Source organism: Phymastichus coffea, unplaced genomic scaffold, assembly GCF_024137745.1.
Source record: "Phymastichus coffea isolate CEN01 unplaced genomic scaffold, Cenicafe_Pcof_1.1 PCOF00067, whole genome shotgun sequence".
Lineage (NCBI taxonomy): Eukaryota > Metazoa > Arthropoda > Insecta > Hymenoptera > Eulophidae > Phymastichus > Phymastichus coffea.
The window spans coordinates 499,905-517,418 of NW_026706878.1; the positions used below are offsets into that span (position 1 = coordinate 499,905).

The window sequence follows — 17,514 nt, forward strand, 5'->3', positions numbered from 1 at the left end:
GCAATTAAAGGTACGTCTGCAGGATTATAGACTAAACGGCAGCCTGTTACATGGCGCCCAACTAAATTAGGACTCACACACGAGAGAAATTGCACGAAAAGAGAGAGCAACGCGCGCGAGAGAGAGACGTTTGCGCGCGTGCGTAATAAGGTGCGAGCGGGTAAAGTAACGCGTGGCTCGTTCGGTACGTGCTCTGCGGTAGGGGAAAGACGCCTCTCCGACCCAATAACAACTGCTTTTGTGAGCCGAGAGCACACTAACCCCAGGGGTCGAAGAGACGTCCGTAGTCGCTCTAACGCGAATATAAAAGGTGACTAATCGTATTTTGGCTAACTTTTTGCTTTTTTAAGTGTTTTATTACACATTAAAGTATTTATTGGGGGTTAGTCACCGAGCGACAGTACCAGCAGAGCGCGTAATTGGGGTGTGTGTAGGGTTAGATTAACTAACCCGGTGGAGCTAACAAACAGTTAGCCTCCACTTATAGGCAGGTAGTCGCGAAGTGGAAGTTCGTACTTCCTTAGAGTACGCGATACCTGCACACACCCACAAGCCACGCGCATTGTTGCCTTGTAAATAAAGGCGTAATTGGGTAGTTGGCGATAAAAATCGCAACACCCCGCTCGCGCCTTGGGCGATAGGAGGCGGTAGTGGTCGAACAGGGAAATTAACCTCAACCGTCACCTACGCCCCAGCATAAGCAACATGGAGGATACCGCCGACGCGATAACCCGGTGGGCTTCGGAACTGCCTTCGACACAGCTGGACAGATACCTGACGCAACTGGAGTTGCGCACAGATGGTCCCAAGCTGATGCAGGCAGTTCGATTAGCATATTGGTTGCTAGGGGAGTATATTGACCTAGACTTCCAAGGAGCGGCGTTGGATAGGGAGGCCACACAACGCAGGCGAAGGAGTCGAGAGAGGTGGCTGGAGTCCAGGCGACAAGAGTTAGAAGCAGCTGATGCGGAGGATCTTGTCGCCCACCCACTCATGCTGCTATACAGGGATGAGGTGGTGGAGGCGAACCTGACGCGGACTCTCGCGGTCTACGACAACTTGGAAGAGGAGAGTCAGAGCGAGACGGGGGAGCGAGAGCCCGCAGAGGAAGGGGGGACCGGCGAGGTCAAGGGGCCCATGGAGGGGGTCGGTAGTGAGCACAAGGGCTACACCGGATCGCCGGATAGGCGAAGAGCCCGTCGCTTCGAGAACGCGGAGCTGCAACCTCCAGAAGAAGAGGAAGAGCGGTGCGTGACCGAGCGACTAAAGGAAGAGATCGAGCGCAACCGGGTCGGTATAGACCGCATATTAGAGATGTTGGAAAGACAGGACCAGGTATGCGCGCGGTGGAGCGACCAGGTGACCGCTCTGCAGGTGGAGGTCCAGCAGTTGAGAAACAGGGACCCCACCAATCGACGAACGGTCATACCAGAGCGGCCCCGGAGGACCGTGGACTTCCAATCCACGTATACGTGCCACTACGACCCAAGGGTACCAGGTAGTACCCCGGAACCCCAGCGACCGACCCCTGGCGAACCTCGAGAGGCTCCCCAAAGGCAGGTGCCTTCAAGGACGGAACAGCCACCGATAAGAGGACCAAGAGACGCCGACATGGATGAAGGGCAGGCGATCCCCGAAGGATCCGCCTGGTACGACGCCAATGCGGCGTCGGGGTACTACGCGACTCGGGACGCGGGTAGGATAGTCCGGGGATGGAAGCTGCGATACTCTGGCACGGCTTCAGAGTGCGTAGACACCTTCTTGTCGAGACTGGAAGATCTACGCGCGGGTTCTGGGCTAACAGACGGCGAGATCTTGTGCTCGGTATCAGAGCTCCTCGAAGGTGTTGCGAGGACCTGGTACGAGCTTAACAAGCTCAAGTGGAGAAATTACGCCGACTTCGTGGCAGGCGCTCGACGTTGGTTTGGGTCGAGTGAGCTTCAGCAACAAAGATTGCTGCAAGAGGCCCAAGCCCGGTACCAGGAGAAAGGAGAGCTGGTGCGAGAATATGCCTGCCACCTCCTCTTCATGTTAGCCCAGCTACGTCCGCCGTTACCAGAGCAGAGGCAGTTAGATTTGCTGTATGCAAATCTCCTACCCGCCATCCGGATGCAGCTACGGAGGAATGCGTTCTCCAACGTGGACGAATTCCACGCCCGGGCGACCGAAATCGAGACCGCCTTGCGGGACGACGAGCGCCCGAGGACCAGGTTGGAGCCAACGTCCACGTTGTACCCCGAGCACATGGGGGTGTCAGCTAAGGCACCACCGCCCCGGGCAGGACCCCGAACGGCGGCCATGTCCAACAAGCCTCGGGGTAGGGAACAGCTGCAACCCGAGTCGCCGGTCAAAGTCCCGGCCAGGAAACCCGAGGACCGGCACACAATCGCCGCAACGCAGGCGACAGACCCCATTGAGGATCTATCGTCGCAGATTGCGACCCTGCAGCGCGATATGGACTGGTACTTTAAGGAGAGGAAGGCTAACTCTCCCAGGCGGCCGAGGGGTCGGCCGCAAGAAAAGGGGAGGAATAAAACCCCCCCAGGGTCTCCTGGCCAGCGACGAGAGGGTCAGCGGAGGAAAATAGATTACTCCCAACCGATCAAGTGCTCGTCTTGTGGCAAACTAGGCTTTACCAGAAGGTACTGCCCGGATTGCAACAAGGGAAACGGGCGGGGAAGCGGAGGACGGAGGTCCCCTCCGCGTCCCCAGTAAAGGAGACCTCTCGTCGCGGGTCGCTGGAACGGGGTAGGGGCCCGCCAGCGACTCCAGGGTTCAGGAAGGTCTCGCCAGGGATATCGGACCCTACGAGACCTAGCAGTGCGGTGGCGTCGGAAGCGACAGCGACCGAGCATATGCCTGATCTGGGTAACCGGGCATTTTGTATCCTCGAAGGGTACGGAGGCCGGATTCAGGTGGTGGAGCAGGGGTTTGAATGGGTCGGAGAGGAGACCATCAGACCCAAAAGCTCCAGGAGACCACCTGACGCTCCGGAGGATGCGCCGGCGACCCAGACACCTGCGGGTGAGAGCACGTCGATGCGAGTAGCGGCTGCCCAGGGCAAGAAGAGCCGTGAAAGCCTCCCGTCCACAGAGGGGAGAGAGACGGCGAAAGCTCCCCGCAGGTATAGACCCGAGGATGAGACCCGATGGTGGCTTCAGGTGGGGATAGGTGCCTACAAGTTAAGGGCACTCTACGACACCGGGGCCTCATCAACGGTAATGGGTCAACTCGGGCTTAGGTTGGCATCAGACATGGGGCTGGGCCTGGACGTCACGCGAGCGGGAGAAGCGAAGCTCGCTGACGGTCGCCCATGTCCCATCTGGGGTCATGTGATTTTCCCCTTCACAGTAGGGGGAATCACAAAAGATGTAAGGGTCGCTATAACGCCACTGCTGTCTGATGACTGCTACGTCGGCGCGAATTTCGTGAGGGAATTCAGCGCCAACCTGAACCCTGACACGGACCAGCTGTACTTGGCGAAAGCCAAAGTGGCGGTACCGTTGGAAGTGGCAAGCGTCACTGGTACGTCGTGCCTCGCACCTGTAGGCCTGGTAGAAGCCACGGAAGCACAGCGTCAAGAAGTGGCTAGCCTCGTCGATGGATTAATTCCAGACGGAGGCGAGTGTTTAGGCTGTGCTGTGGGGGTCGAGCATGAGATAGACATCGGAGACGCTCGACCCTGTAAACAGAAATACTACCCGGTCTCCGACAGGGTGCGAGACGAAATGCACGCGCTGGTCAAGGCCATGCTGGACAACGACGTCATTGAACCAGCAACCAGCGGGTGGTCAAGTCCAGTGGTGATGGTTAAGAAGGCAGACGGCAAATACCGGTTCTGCGTGAATTACCAGAAGGTAAACGCAGTAACCAAGCCGGACGCCTACCCATTACCCTTCATGAGCGACATCCTGCGAAGGATCAGGGATGCGAAGTTCATCTCGACACTGGACTTGAGTAGCGCATACCACCAGATACCTCTTAAAAAGGAGTCGCGCCCCATTACGGCGTTCACAGTCCCCGGCCTGGGGCATTTTCAGTTCAAGAGAATGCCCTTCGGATTGTCCTACGCCGGCGCGACTTTCCAGAGGTTGATGGACAGAGTGATTGGCCCGGATTTAGATCCTTTCGCTTTTGCGTACCTCGACGACGTGATTATTATCTCGCCGTCTTTTGAGGAGCATAAGCGACACCTGGGATTGGTTTTACAACGAATCCTGGGTGCGGGCCTCACTGTGAATAAGACCAAAAGCCACTTCTGTAAGTCGGAAGTCAAGTACCTGGGGGTCCTAGTGAACCGTGAAGGGGTAAGGCCAGATCCAGAGAAAATCAAGCCCATCATGGAGTACCCAGTACCACGGACGGTCAGACAGGTGAAGCGATTCATGGGGATGATGTCGTGGTATCGTCGCTTCATACCCGACTTCGCAACCATCGCTGAGCCGATAAACCGCCTGACGAAGAAGAGCATCCCGTTTGCGTGGCAGCAGGAACAGGAGCAGGCTTTCGAACGGTTACGAGACGCAATGGTCTCGGCACCGATCTTGCAGTCGCCAGATCCCAGCGCGCAGTTCGTGTTACAAACGGACGCGAGCGATAGTGGGATAGGCGCGGTATTGACGCAAGAAGTTGATGGACAGGAGCGCGTAATTGAGTACGCCAGTCGCTTCTTAAACAGTGCGGAAAGGAACTATACAGTCTCCGAACGAGAGTGCCTGGCAGTAGTATGGGCTATCGGGAAGTTCCGGCCCTATGTTGAGGGGCACCACTTCAAAGTCATCACCGATCATAGTTGCCTTAAGTGGCTCCACAGTATGAGGAATCCTACAGGAAGGCTAGCGCGTTGGGCGTTAGCACTACAAGGCCAGTGTTCGATATCGAGTATCGAAGAGGAGACCTCAACGTGGTGCCAGACGCTTTATCTAGGGCCTATGAGGAGGGGGTGGTAGAAGTGGGTGCCATGACTCATCAGCCGGAAACTGCCGACGCCTGGTACCTTCAAAAGTATCGAGATGTATGCCAGGATCCACATTCTCAACCTACCTGGAAGGTGGTCGGAGGGAGATTGTATCACTACAATCCGACTGAGGAGAGCGAAGGGTCCATCGACAACGAGGAAGCCTGGAAGCTAGTGGTTCCTGCCGAGAAGAGGCATCAAGTACTCGAGGAGGTACACGATGCGCCAGCAGCGGGACATCAGGGGAGAGAACGAACGTTCTCCCGGGCTAGGCACCTGTATTTCTGGCCAAAGATGTACGATCAGGTCAGAGAGTACGTGAGGAGTTGCCCGGTATGTCAGCAATGCAAGGCGGAGCAAAGGCCGCCTTGCGGGCTGATGGGTCGTCGAGAGGTCTCGCGACCCTGGCAGGTGGTGGCCAGTGACATTACTGGCCCCTTCCCGAAGAGCTCGAGAGGGTTCGAGTACATTTTGGTCTTTTTAGACCTGTTCACTCGGTGGGTGGAGTGCGTACCCGTACGTAAAGCCAATGGAAGGACCATCGTACGGGAATTGCACGAGAGGGTGGTAACCAGGTTTGGGGCGCCAGAGATATTTCTTTCGGACAATGGGACCGAATTTAAAAATCAAGAGGTCGATGCCTACCTGTCGAGGAACGGCATCCAGCGCGCCCTGTTTACCACCCACAGGCAAACCCCACAGAGCGAGTGAACAAAACCCTCAAGGCCATGCTCATATCGTACGTGGAGCGGGACCATAAGAGCTGGGACGAGCACCTGCCAGAGTTCAACTTTGCGTTGAACTCGGCAACTCACAGCGCGACAGGTTACAGCCCGGCCATGCTGGTCTTTGGTAGACAGCCCACTCCCCCCTCGACCTTTAGGAGGGCCCAGGATCAGTTGGCTCGGGAAGCTTCCGAGGGCCAAGAACTGACCGAATGGGGCGAGCACATGCGCCAGTTACCCAATTTGTGGGAACGCGCTGGCTCTAAGTCCAGGGAGGAGGCGGCCCGTCAGGCGGTCTATTATAACCGGAGGAGACGTCAGGCCGACTTTAGGGTTGGGGACTGGGTGTGGAAGCGGAACCGCATCTTGTCTTCCGCAGCTCAGGGCGTTTCGGCGAAGTTGGCGCCGAAGTATGCTGGTCCCTACGTAATTCAGGAGGTATGTGGGACGAATACCTACCGCCTAGGTAACCAGCAGGAAGAGTTGCCCGAGCTGATCCACGCTAAGGACCTCAAGCCCTATTTCGGTCCATTCTCGGATGAGGACAACGAGGAACCAGGAGGCGGGGACTCAGCACCGTTGGAGGAAGAGGAGGGCGTAGGCGACCCGCCAGCGAAAATCGAGGAATCCAGCAAGGATCCGATATGCGAGCGCGTCGCGATTGCAGCCCCCGCGAACGAGTGTGAGAAACCCGCGGCGACTCCAAAGGTACCGATCGAGGCGCCGGCTAAGCGAGGCCGGGGTAGGCCGCGCAAGAACCCTGCGTGCGAACCTCGGGAACCAGGTGGAGACGACCTAGATGGCAACGCGGTAAGGGGAAGAGGCAGGCCACGTAGAACCGCTCAACACGTGCGGAGGGTGGTCCTGCCAGCTACCCCCGCAAATGGGCCATGTTCGCGAGGAAAGCGCAGGGGACCGGGACGTCCTCGTAAGCATTAGTGTCGAGCGTGATACAGCGACGGGTAGGTTGAGGGCTGAACCTGAGAAATCCCTTAACCCCACCTCTTCTCTTTTCAGATGGAGAGGAAGCTGGTCATCAGTGAAGAGGCCCTCGAGACGGCCACCCAACTGCTGCTCGACCTGGGACTGGGTCCGGGCGCCGATCGGCTGATCGGCGATCTTCGCAGATTCGTCCGGGCCCAGGTCGAGGTGGCCGCTCGCGAGGGCCGCTCGCGCCAGCGGGTGGACGACTTCCTTCGGGAAGGTATGAGGGCCCAATCATCCAAGCCCTCGACCCGGGAAGCGTCCACCCAGACCGACGGCCCGTCCGAAGAGGGTCGTCGGTCTCAATCCACGCAGGACCAGGGGGTGCAGACCCAAGGGTCGAGCGCGGCAACGACGGAGGGCTCGACCCAGTGCCCCGGGCCAAGGGAGGCCTGCGGCCAACAACAGTGGGTCTGCAACCACCCACGGATCCCCCAGCAAGATGGGCTTGCAAACTCCTGGAGGCACGTGAGGTTGGGCCTCCACGAGTTGGAGAATGCTTGGGAGTTCGTCGGGGAACTCCAGCGCCAGGTACACGCTCACCTGGGGGAGTTCCTCGACTTCCGAGGCGCCCAAGAAATGCTGGGGGAGTGGGCTCCGGTAGTCCGGCGGCAGAGGGCCTACGGTGAGGCCCTCCTGCGCGTTGACTGGGGGCTGGAGTCCCCAGAGGCCGCGGGCCCGCCGGCGGTGTTACCACCGGCGGCCTCGACGAGTAGGGACGCGGCCAGGACTCCGGCAAAGCCCCCGACCAAGACTCAGCCCAAGAGTCTCGGGGGCCCTCGGCGCCGGACAGGAGTTCACGGTCCGCGTGGACGGGTCGGTTTCCAACCCTACCGTGGTGGTGCGTACCATGGGAGGACGCACATCCGCCACGGTGGGCGGCGTAACATTCATCGCCGCCCCGGCAGCAGCAGCCGCGCCGCCCCAACAACCAGCAGGGGGCCAGGGCCATGGGGCGGAGCTCAGCCTCAGTAGACGACCGGGCAAGGGCTGCTACATCTGCGGCCATCCCGGGATTACGACCACGTCCAAATGCCCCAACAAGTCGGAGCACTGGCGCTACCCCAGACACAAGGCGCCAGGGGGCTCCGGCAGGTGACGCGGAGGAGTGGTGGCCCGGGATGGGCGAATAAAGCCAGATGTCAAAGAGGATGGATTGTACTGATTTCTCTCCTTTCCCAATCCTGTCCTTAGGGTCGCGAGTCAATGGGGTAGTTCGATCTGGTAGTTCGAAGCTAGGAGGGGGCTGCAACGATTACCGAAAATCGCAAGACTCGCGCGAGGTTAACGAGCGGCTAAGCGAGAGGAGCCGCGTTCGGATCGTGAGAGAGAGAGAGCGCGTAAGGGGGAATGACCGGGAGGGGAGGCTCCGACCGGCAGTATGACTGTGTTACTCAGTCCGTCAGCGTCGCGCTAACCTCCAACCTTCCGAGTTTTCGTGTGTTTTTGCCAATTGACATTGCGAACTTGAGTGCGTGGGTGGGTGTGTAGCAGCAGCAGCAATAGCAGTAGCAGCGACTGCAGTAGCAGCGACTGCAGTAGCAGCAACAGCAGCAGCAGCAATAGCAGCGAACTCAGTGGCAACAACAACAACAGCAGAAACAGTAATAGAAGTGGTGCAGCGAGCAGCGGGTCCGTTGATTAACAGCGTGTTATTCGGATACGGTTGGCCACCGTATCCTCATCGATATTGCGGTAGGTGCACCTTCTTCCCCTCTTTAATTGTTGTTATAATTTGCGTGCGAATCCGCGCAGCGAGCGTGAAGAATTTATTGGTTACGCGCGAGCAGGTAGTTCGCGGTAATCGCGGTTTTCTCTCTCTCTCAATTTGCGTGTCTTGTTATTCACGCGTGCGTGCGTAAGTCTCTCGGCCAATTCCCCGTGTAAGTCAATTGCATTAATAAAGTGCATATTTATCGTTTCTATCGAATCAAAGAGTCGTTATTGTGTCTTTCCTTTGTCCGGAGGTCACGCCCGTGTTTATTTTCAGTGTTTACGTCGATTCGAATTCGCCGGTTACGTAGCACGGACCGTACGAGTACAGGTAGACGCGAATCGACGCCTTGGGTTCCGACGGCGGCCGCTCGAGCGCTACTAGCAAGGGGCGACAGCGCCGCCAAGCGGTGAGTTGGGGGAACCCAACTCGGAACGGTGAAGAGACTCTGCGCAGGCGCACTTCGAGGCAAGGTAGGTTACTGTGCCTTGAGCACAGAGATAACAAGGCGTCGTTTAGTCGCAATTAAAGGTACGTCTGCAGGATTATAGACTAAACGGCAGCCTGTTACAAAAAATACATTATAAGTTAAATTTACAATAAAGGAATTTCAATAACATTCTGATAACAATTTCTACGGAAATTATAAAACTGCTTCACAGACAGAATTTTCTTGTTTACAAATTTAGGAATTTGAGGTGGTTTGGTTAAAAAGCACAGGCATCTAGCCTATTTGTTTTTTAGGGATGTTGTTGAAGGTTAAAATTTTTTTTTCACCTCATTGGTTCCGCTATTTTGAATTTTCAAAATCTGATATCAGATTTGTAAAGAGCGATCTCGAAAACTCCTATATACAAACCTTCCACAAAATATTATGGATTGAAGTATACTTATAGTTATTTTGTGTTAGGGGTAGTATCTATGAAAAAATCGAAAAACTTAATTTGTTTATTATAGATGTTTACAAATTTTTTCCAATTTTTTTAGTCGTTTAAAACTTTTTTATTATATAAAATTTTTTTTTCGATATTTCCGTCCGCCATATTAGTTCCGCCATTTTAAATTTTCAAAATCTGATAACAGATTTGTAATCAACAACCTCGAAAATCTCTATACACAAACTTTCTACGTAATATTATGTATTGAATTACATATTAACTGTTATTTTGTGTTAGGGGTGGTTTACCCCCCTTAGGCGTAATATTTATTAAAACATCGAAAGACGTCAACTAAATTTTGTTATTATGGATGTTTAAACATTTTTTCCAATTTTTTTTAATCGGTTTAAACTTTTTTATTATAAAATTATGCCAAAAAATATATGTTTTCAACCCCTAAAAAATAGGAAATGTTACTCTTACTCTTCAAATCACCATGAAATACTTGCTCCTTTTGTAAGAAATAACCTCCAGTTTGTTTCACTGAAAAAATATTAATTTTAAGCCGAGATGTTAAAAAAATACTTTTTGGGGGTTAACTTTAGGGGAGGTTTTTACCCCTTAAAAGTGAAAATTAGCCGATAAAAAAAATACGTGTCTCTTATTTTGTTATGTTCTATAATATATATCAAAATCATCAAAATCGGTAAGTTCGGGTTGGGTACCTTTCCTTGTTAGTCGAGCGAGTTCATGATGCTGAGCGGCAAGGTTACGGTTAGAGCGTCTTATTGGAAGCGACAGACGGTTCGGGGCACAAGCCGATACGCGAGGAATCGACGGGAAATGCGCAAGCTAGGGTCGGGGACGAAGGGCCGAAGGACGGCGAGAAGGTCTCACGTTTATGCGTGCGCGTGTGCTTGAGCGAGTCGAGGGCGAACGTGGTGGAGAATCGCGCGCTTTTGATCGCAGGTAGACCGTACGATTCAGGAGTGACGTTGACCATGCTAGAGTCATGCGTGCACCGTGAGTTCGCGGACCACATTGAGCCGTGCGATGTGGCGTTGTTTGGTTTCGCAAGGCCGAAAACGAATTGTGGGGAGACTTCGCCTTAGAGTTGAGATTGATGGAGTAGCGCGTGAAGTGATAACGCGAATTGTGGACGTGCCAATGCAGTATGACATGATAGTCGGGATGGATATCATCGTGTGGTTTGGCATCGACACGGAGCACGCGAAAGGGCGTTGACGTATAAACAATGGTCCTTGACACTCTTTTGCTGAATTAAAACGCAAGAGAGTTGAGTTTTCGAGCGACTTGGGATGTGCTTGCGATACCGGATAAATTTAGAAATTGGTGAGTGGAAGACGGAATGCTTTATAGATTTTCGTCAGATAGGCTACTTGATCCGGTCACAAACCGCGAATAATGCTGCCGCTTAGTAGGACCGCTAGAATATAGAGGTCGAGTGATACGAGACACGCACTGCGAGCCATCAGCGAGACATTTCGGCAGGGACAAAACGTACGATAAGATTGCGAGGGAGTACTCATGGCATGGTATGTATCACGATATCACTGAATTTGTACGATCGTGTGAAGAATGCCAGAAATACGAAATACGTGGAGATTCAGCCTCTCATGTCAGCTACGGGGAAAGCCGTTTACAAAATAGAGCACGTACTCTGCCTGCCATACCATCAGCAGGTGAATTTCGCCGAGCGAGCAATCAAAACGCTGAAGCTAATGGTGGCGATCTTCGTATATCAGGATCACAGAAATTGGAACAAGTATTTATACGAATTTAGACAGACAATGAATACGACAATCCAGGTGAGTAAGAAGGTTTCACCGGCGTTTTCAAACTTTGGACGCGAGCCACAACAAGCGAAGAGTCTGCAACGCGAGGTAGAAGCGCAAATACCGATTATCTACTCGTCGATTAAAGATTGGAGCGAGCGAATAGCAAGGCTGGACGCGCTGCGTGATTTAGTCATCAAGCATATTGAGGAAGCGCAGACTCGGCAATTGAAGCATTACGATAGGAAGCAGCGCCAGGCGGAATTTTCGGTCGGTAATTTGGTCTTGAGACACGCGCATACGTTGTCAAGCGCGAGCACGGGTAGAAATGCCAAGTTGGATCCGAGGTTCTCTGGCCCGTATAAGGTTTTGCAAGTAATCTCGCTGGGAATCTACATCTTAACCACGGAAAATAAAAAGCAAGTTCCGATGGCTCATATATCGGAGCTCAAGAGATACGTATCCCCGCCGAACGTGAACAAGAACAGCTAGATGTGGATGTTATTGCATGGTGTGATTGATGAATGCATGTGTATTTTAGGATCATTGATGACGCGACTATCACGGTAACACGAGGTAGCGGTTGGGCGATTGAGGGATCGCGAGAGACGTGCTAATTATATTTGAAATTTTATTACAGACGAGACAGGGATGCAGACGATGGAAGTCACTGCGCAGATCTCCAGCGAGCACGTGGAGATAGCTGCGACTGGGACGGCGATGGAGGCAGCTGGACCAGAGATCATGCCTCCCTATCATATAATATACTTTTTGAAACTTTACTTACTATATAAACATTTATGCTTTTATTTGGATTGATTGAAACATCGGAAGAGAACTCATTATCACCTAAATTATTCAAAAGATCTTCTAGCCCGTCGAATAAATTTAGATCAGTAAAACTTTCAATTTCATCAGTAAAATGCTTATAGCTTTATGTCGATAAATATCAGGATCTTCTTTGTACTTCTATCAAGTCTCATTATTTCTGTGCAGATTAAAGCTATAGTAAGGTATATTTCTTATTGCCGTTGCCATATGACTATAGTTATTAATGTTTTGAGATATGCAATAATTAAAAAATTTTTGAAAACATTTAATTGATTCTGAATTTAGCCCTTTATGATTATTTCTACTATATACAGAGTACAAACAACGCCTTTACTTGTGTGATTCTTTTCAGCTTGCTTTATAATTTCATTATTTAAAGAATTACGCATAGCAGCTGTAACATTTGATCTTTATCCTATGTTATGTAAATATATAGTTCGAACTCTGAGATATATTCATAATCGCGTTTCCGAGAGCAACCAAGAAGTTGACATGTATAGGTACTTTGTGATCGATATTGTTTCAATCATCGAATAGTGAACATAGCGTTATCCACGTAGTTTGCTGCTTCGACGAGTTATTTGAAATACAACTACGTAATGTTGCATCTATCGAGGAAAGGCTCGACAGTACCGTAATGAATACTTAGTCTAATCTCTTGACAATATTAATTTTGTTGAAAGAGGAGATACTCTAAGGCTACTTTTTTCTCAATAAGAGGGAAAGTCTTATGAATTGAGCTCTTAGATTATCACATAGGAAAAGAAATAGCAGGGCTAACCACTGAATAATGAAATTCAATCTCAGGAATTAGCTGAGTCTTCATTCTAAACAGTCCTCTTACTACAGCGACGAGCGAATTTATCCTCGTGAAAAATGCTTATTTTTACGTTTGGTAACTATGACACTATTTTTGATATTCGCACAAATTTTGAACAGATTTTGTCGCAAAATGGTTCGCTTGAAATTAAAAGTTGGTGATTTAAAAATCAAGTCAAAGATGACGAATTTTTTAGTAAAAATCATTTTTCAAGGAAAAATCGTCTCTTATAGTTAAAAAGTGATTAAAGTTAGATAACACGAAATTTACAATAAATTTATAGAAAATTTTTACAAAAAAAATCACTCATGACATGCGGAATATTATTTAAAATAAAAATCACTAATTTAACAAACAGTTTTTCAATAATAATCAAATAATGAATTTATAAATTATTCTTTTGCCATTATAAAATCAACAAACGGATAAAAATTTTTATCAGTAATTTTACATATATGTACAGTTGAATCGCTATCTCACAATGCAATTTTAATTGTTTAAATAAATTTTTTATTTTTTATTTATTGATAACTCAATTAAAAATCAAAGTGACAAATTCTTGCTTCTCTTTCTCAAAGTGTTAAGATCGCTGTTATACATTCCAATTCGCATTATATTTTTTTGTTGCAAAACTATTAGCGATATTTACTTGTAAATTAGATCAAGTTAGCAAATACTTATTGAATGATTATAATGACTCGAGATTAGCGCATGGAAATTGACTGAAAAAATGTTTTTATTCGTTACAAAAACTTTGCAATTATTGATTTCACATCGTAAACAATAAATTTCCCACGCTTGTGACATCACGCTCCTTATATGGTCTTGATTTTTGATGAACTGCCCTAACACATTTACGTGTAAATGTGAACCCTCGTGAAAATTTGAAGTCAAGATCTTGAATAAGAACTTGAGTAAGAAATTGCATAAGAAATATTGTAAGAACTTAGCCAAGTCCTTAGGCAAGTTCTAGTAAGTGTTTTTCATTTTTCGCAGCTCTCACAATGGATAAGTTCTTGTGCAAGAACTTGTATAAGAAATTGCGTAAGATCTTGATGACTATTTTGTGGAAATAAATTATTTCTAATATTTTACTTTTAATATTAATTGTTTACCATATATTAATAAATGATTTTATTCGGAAGAAATATGCCAAACACACTTAATATAAATTTGATATAAAACTTTTTATTCGAGTTCGAATCCTCTAAATTATATAATGGTAACAAACTATCAGACCTAAACAAACTTAGTTATATAAAATATTCTAAATTACATTTGTTTTTGTAGATTAATATTTTTTTTATCTGTTAAATAAAACGATTATATTTACATATCAAGACTAAACATAATAGAATGTGATAATATAACTCGTTCGCAAAAAATCAATTGTTAAACATAAGATTAATTTTTTTAATGCGCGATAGTGCTGGGCCAATTTGGAAGAGACCCACAAAAAGCTTCCTGCAATTGACTTCAAACCTCGTAATCTTTGTTCCCGCTAATAATAACTACAAAATACTGTTATCTTGATTTTAGAATGACAAAAAATTTGAGTTCGTTATAAATGAATAAATATAAAAATTTAAGTAAACTCTAAAATATTTATGTTTCTAAAACTGAGCTCAAAACTCTATTTTTATATCTGAAAAATGTGTTATGACAATTATTAATTACATAAAAATAATTTTTAAGAGTAGTAACCATATACTTGATTATCTTACCGCTTCTTATCATTGTTATTATTGTTGGTACATTTATATCTGATCTAGTATAAGCATATTGAATCATTATCTTTTCAATAAGAAAAGGAGTATTACACCACTTTTATGATCCCTGTAATGAGCACATAATTTATTTATTCATATCTTTCAATTAATAATAATTTATTCAAACTCGGAAAAACAATTACATACTAACTAAATTTTATTTTTGAAAAAGTCCACAAAAGTGTTCCATTTTTTAACAGCTATTGAATACTGATAAAATATTTCTTCAATTTCTATCCTCATATTTTCTTCAAGAATAATATCTAAAAATTTGTTTTCCCTTTCTTCTATGTCTAGCATTCCTTGTTCTTCAACATATAGGAATAAATGGTTATTTGTTCGAGTATTTACTCCTATTAGTAATAAGTCAATTGGTTAATATCACAACGTCTATTTATTATGAATGCAATTGACAGACTAACTATAGAAATGTTTTTTCATTAAACGAAATGAATGTTCGTTGCTATGCTCACACTTTTGTTTCTCAACCACGTTCGAATGTTGGTTCGAATGCTCGGTGCGCTCGCCACAAACATACATATCGGCAAACATTGGCTCTATGATACTAACTGCTCTTCTACAATTTCATTTTTCAGTTACAAAACTTGATAAACTTTTTTAAAACATTAACATAACTTTTGAATACATGGTTCTCAGTACATACTTGACAGAATGATGCATCTTTTCAGTAAATTTTACTTTTTTCTTAATGAATTAATTAAATAATAATAATAATAATTATTATCCTCCCATAATTAATTAAAAATAATATGCTATAGCTTTTTTTTCCATTAATGATTAAAAAACAAGCTGGTTTATCACTTATCCAATGAATAACTCTTCTTCCAGAAAAATACCCATAATATATGCGCAAAAAGAAAGTCATCTATTAAAAATTAAGCAAAAGTTATAAATTTGATTTCAGACTTTGTTTATACAAAATGAAATCATGTACCTCTCAATGTAACATCCAAAATCCTCACAGCTATCACTATATATTTCCAACATTTGTTACAAACATCTGCTCCATTACATCATGTCCTAATCTAGTCATAATCAGTCATATGATCAATATCAAAAACAAGTTCTCTTAGGATTGGTTCAAATTTCAACTCTCTCCTTCTGTCTAATGATCTCTTAAATATATTAAGAGAAATACAATATATGATCTTCTTTGCAACATTAAATATTAATTGATTTTCAATGCTTACAGAACATTGTAAACAGCTCCATATATCCATATATCTATTTCAATTGTAAGGACCAAGCCTTTTAATTTCATTTTTTAATAAATCCTCAAATTATTTAAATCATCAATACTGAATATAAATATCATCCCTGAGTATAAAAAAAAACTACTTCCGAGCAAAGATAAGTTCTGAAATTTGAAATAATTATAATTGAAAGGTTATTTCTCATCAACTATATAAAGTTATTTGATAAATCTTACCTTCTCCATAACCAAGCCATCTGTAGTAATAATTAAAAAATCTAGTTACATCTACATACTTACTATATTTTTTCATACTATACTACACTTGATACATGAAAACAAACTATTGATTGTATAAACGCAGCAAATCAGGAAAATTGGATTCATCCATATTTTTGTAAAATTTGTAACAGCAACATTTTAATTGTGATATTGATGAGAGAGAGAAATGTTTGTATCTAAAATATATAATTATATAAATATTTTTCATTAGAGAACCGGAAGAACTAGAATTAATTCACAGAACTTCTATCAGTAAAAATACTAACCTCCCCCGGTCCAGCCTGCAAATTAAGACCCCGGTCCAGCCTGCAAATTAAGACCCCGGTCCAGCCTGCAAATTAAGACCCCGGTCCCATAGCTACGTATAAATGCGGACGGATACGGACGCGAATCGCAACTCTAGTAACAGTAGGTAAACGAGAGGGGCCTCAACTCAGAGGGGTATCAGCTCACTGAGTTGAAGCGTGTGCATGTTCACCTCACCTCCCCCCCCCCCCGATCGGCCCGTGCGCTGGCGACTCCCCCCCCTCCACTGAGTTATACCGGTGCGTTCTACGCACTCCCCCTCCCGTACTGAGTTGATCTGATGTGGCGTGCGTTTTTCCCCCTCTCCTAGCCTACTAATTTGATTCCTATGCGCGCGTCACCTCTCCCTCCTCCTACTGAGTTATACCGGTGCGTTCTACGCACTCCCCCTCCCCTACTGAGTTGATTTGATATGGCTTGATCTGATGTAGCGTGCGTTCTCTGCAGCACTTCCCCCTCTCCCACTGATTTAATTCCTATGTGCGCGTCACCTCTCCCTCCTCCTACTGAGTTATACCGGTGCGTTCTACGCACTCCCCCTCCCCTACTGAGTTGATCTGATGTGGCTTGATTTGATCTAGCGTGCGTTCTCTGCAGCACTTCCCCATCTCCCACTAATTTAATTCCTATGCACTACGCGCGCGTTCTGTGTTACGCGTTTTGATTTTTTCATTGTGTGTGTGTGTGTGTGTGTGCGCGCGCGTGTGTGCGCATGTGTTAAAAATTTTTAGATTTATCTGAAAAAAAACGGACGGATCGGGGGATCGAACGCGCGTCCTCCGGATCCGCAGGCCGATGCTCTACCGCTAGAGCTACAGCCACTGTTACCACGGGCAATACCGTATTGTGTATACTAGCTACACACGATTGATATGTGGGGGGCGGTGGCTGCTGCTGCTGCTGGGGAGAGCCCAAGCGCTAATACATACAATTGATAATAAATTTTAATAAATATACTAATTATAATTAGTATATAATGAATAATAATTTTTTTATGTTCGATGTGTGCGCGCGGGCGCGCGTGTGTGTGCGTGCATGCGTCTCTCATCTACCGAAGATGGTTTAATAGAAAAAACGTGCAAGTACCTGCTTACTTTCTTTTATTTGTAGACTTCGTGGTTGTAAGCTACTATAAATAGCACAGTGTAAGAATTATCGAATCTTTCATCAACCAGCATTCACATAAAATGGATCGCTACTCTAAAGTAAAGTACTCTCGTCTTCCACAGGACGACCCGG

The 17,514-nt window shown here is 46.8% G+C and overlaps 1 protein-coding gene and 1 pseudogene across 1 annotated transcript; one reads left to right on the forward strand and one right to left on the reverse strand.

Moving 5' to 3' along the window:
• The first annotated feature begins 10,811 nt into the window (after positions 1-10,811).
• Positions 10,812-11,546, forward strand: LOC131667530 (uncharacterized). The gene has a single exon (XM_058941000.1). The coding sequence runs from the start codon at positions 10,812-10,814 to the stop codon at positions 11,544-11,546; it is 735 nt and encodes a 244-aa protein (XP_058796983.1).
• Positions 11,547-14,624: 3,078 nt separating this feature from the next.
• On the reverse strand, positions 14,625-16,000 carry LOC131667531 (DNA primase small subunit-like; annotated as a pseudogene).
• Between the last annotated feature and the right edge of the window lie 1,514 nt (positions 16,001-17,514).